Genomic DNA, 2,549 nt, shown 5'->3' on the forward strand with positions numbered 1-2,549 from the left:
TGGTTTCACCCAGACCCATCTCCAGCCTCTCCCGAGCCATTACAGCCCGACAGCAGCAACCTTACCCCCACGCACCCATCAGCTCATCTCTGTGCCCTTTTCTATTACCAGTGTGGAAAATAAAAAAAGACCCCTGGGCCCCATTCTCAGCCCGCCCTGCCTGCAGATCCAGGGCTCCCCTTTAAAGTCAACCGCACTGCCAGCTAATATCATGTATATAATGGGTTTGGGCAATTTTCTCAATTACGAGTTCTAATTACGTTATTTCAATGGCTGCTTGTTCTGGGCGGCTTTTGGCTGCATTTCCCTGGGCTGCTGTGAAGACAGTGACACAACTTTGTCCTGTTGATCCGAACAGGTGATGGTCCGAGCAATTCCTACCAGAACAAAAGGACCATTAGAAGGGAGCACACAGGATAATTGATGCCAGGGCTGCGCAGGGAGTGCATGAGCCCCTCAGCACCAGAGCATCTTGTCCTCCCCCAGAGACATGGCTAAGCTTGTTGTGGACACACAAGCCCTGAGCCGGGACATGGTGCAGCCTTTGTCCTCCAGACATGCTGAGAGCACCCCTGAGCCCTGTCCTGGCAGCAGGCAGCTCCCCAGGCACTGCTCAGTGGGACCCCTGATCCCCCAGATCCATGGGTCAGCAGCACAACCTACAGCATCACGGCACGACCCACAGCATCATGGTAATTGCAGACACAGAATATATTTTTCCAAGAGGAGGCAGGGAGGGACAGGACAGCAAGTGAGAGCACAGCCCAGACTAATTCCAGGATATTTGCACTTTCGCACTGTTTTTGCAATAAAAAGGAAAAAAAGAGCATTTATGGGAGTGTGGTAGGAATGGAGAGGAGACAAAGGATGATATTCAAACCCCAGACAGGTTGTATCCCCCTGCAAGGATCTGTGCCATCTGGCATGAGGCATTTGCAGCTCCTGGCACAGGGTGTCCCCACCATTGCCATTGTGCCAGCTCCACTCCTAGAGCCAAAGAGTCCTCACCAAGCTCTGACTGTTCTATGATGCTCTATCATTATCCTCATCACCTACATCTTCCTCCGAGAGCTCTTCCTCGTGGGCTTCGGACTGTGCATCATCTTCCACTGGGGAGAGGAGATGCATGGCTGCAGCAGGAGCAGGGGGGCCTGACCCACTGAGGGGAGGCAAAACCCCCAGCTGCAAACACAGCCAGCAATCCCACCCCACGTTGGGAGCAGGAACACGGCACCATCCCACCCCTTGGCACCAAAGGCAGAGCAGAAAGCTGGCACAGACCACTGTGTCGAGCCCATAAATGCAAACAAGCACTAATCCACCCCGAAGACCGGCAATCCCTCCATCTCCAGGGGGAAGCAGCCTGGTTGAGGGCACTAGCCACCACAGGACCCAGGAGCATCCCCAGCACAGCCCCCAGCCCTGCAGCTCGGTGGCACTCACGGGTGATGTGCTGCCCACTGAGATAGACTGGCCCAGCTCCACACTTGAGGAGGAAGGTGACAGGGGGGACCAGCTCCAGACCTTTGAGGCTGATCTGCAAAGAGTCGGAGCTCAGAGACCCCGGCCCCAACCTGGGTGAAGTTATCACCCCGTGGGCAGGGGCTGCACGCTGTGTGTTTTGTTGCCTGTACCATGGGGAGCACCGAGGTCCGCAGCGCTGCGATGGTCACTGGCTTGTGGTCTCCATAGGTGTTTTTCGAATCAACAGCCACCACGTGCAGCTCATCCCTGGCATCAGCCCCCAGGCAGATCTGTGGAGCCAAGCAGAGAGCCCGTGGCAGGGAGCCCCACCAGCAGCCAGCCCTGCTGCTGGGGCACAGGCTCACTCCAACGGGCTGCCCGGCAAGCCTCACATCTCACCGTTCTCAGCAGGACCAGGTGCTCCAAGAAGTCATCGTCCTCCTTCACCACACAGCTCTGGGTGCCCGTGTTCAGCTGGCAGCCTGCAGGGGTGCAGCATCATCTGTGCACATGCAAGCTGCTCCCCCAGCAAGCCTCGGGCCAGCTAAAAGCAGAGGTTTTCCTGGGCACACACTCGATGGGAAAGGGGAACCATGCCCCATGCACACCAGCCCAGCTGCCCGGAGAGCACAGCCACCACCTCCCCACTCGCTCCTGCCACCAGGTCCCACCAAAGCAGCCCAGGGCATGCATCTCCATACCCCACAGGGCAGCAACAGGCTTCTCCTCCGACAGCAACCTGGAGAAGAGAGAAGAGCCGCTCATCACAGCAAATCCAACACTGGCAGCAGGAACTCTGTGGAGCAAACAGCAGAGAAAACCGTGTTCAGCTGCTCTGGAGCAGAAACACAACGCAAAAACATGACTTCAGAGCCCAGAGAGCAAACTCCCCAGTCCCAAAAGCCCAGAGCCAGGACAGCAGCTGGCCCAGCACCCCCTGGGCAGGGTAGCATTGCTAACTGAGGGATAAAACCACCTAGCCACTTATGCATCCCCTGGGGAAATGGAAAAGCCAGTTAAATAAACATATAGACAAAACCAGCCACAAGAGGATGAGCAGCCTCCCTGCATCAGGGGAGTGCTGC

General features: G+C 56.6%; 1 protein-coding gene across 1 annotated transcript; it reads right to left on the reverse strand.

Annotated features, from left to right (window-relative positions):
- Positions 1-1,023: 1,023 nt before the first annotated feature.
- LOC130160413 (nucleoplasmin-like) lies at positions 1,024-2,229 on the reverse strand. Its single transcript, XM_056362817.1, has 5 exons — positions 2,166-2,229; positions 1,864-1,946; positions 1,635-1,754; positions 1,444-1,537; positions 1,024-1,109 (listed from the first exon to the last, which is right to left on the reverse strand). The coding sequence occupies exons 1-5, from the start codon at positions 2,227-2,229 to the stop codon at positions 1,024-1,026; spliced, it is 447 nt and encodes a 148-aa protein (XP_056218792.1).
- Between the last annotated feature and the right edge of the window lie 320 nt (positions 2,230-2,549).

This window comes from Falco biarmicus, chromosome 18 (genome assembly GCF_023638135.1).
Source record: "Falco biarmicus isolate bFalBia1 chromosome 18, bFalBia1.pri, whole genome shotgun sequence".
Classification (NCBI taxonomy): Eukaryota; Metazoa; Chordata; class Aves; order Falconiformes; family Falconidae; genus Falco; species Falco biarmicus.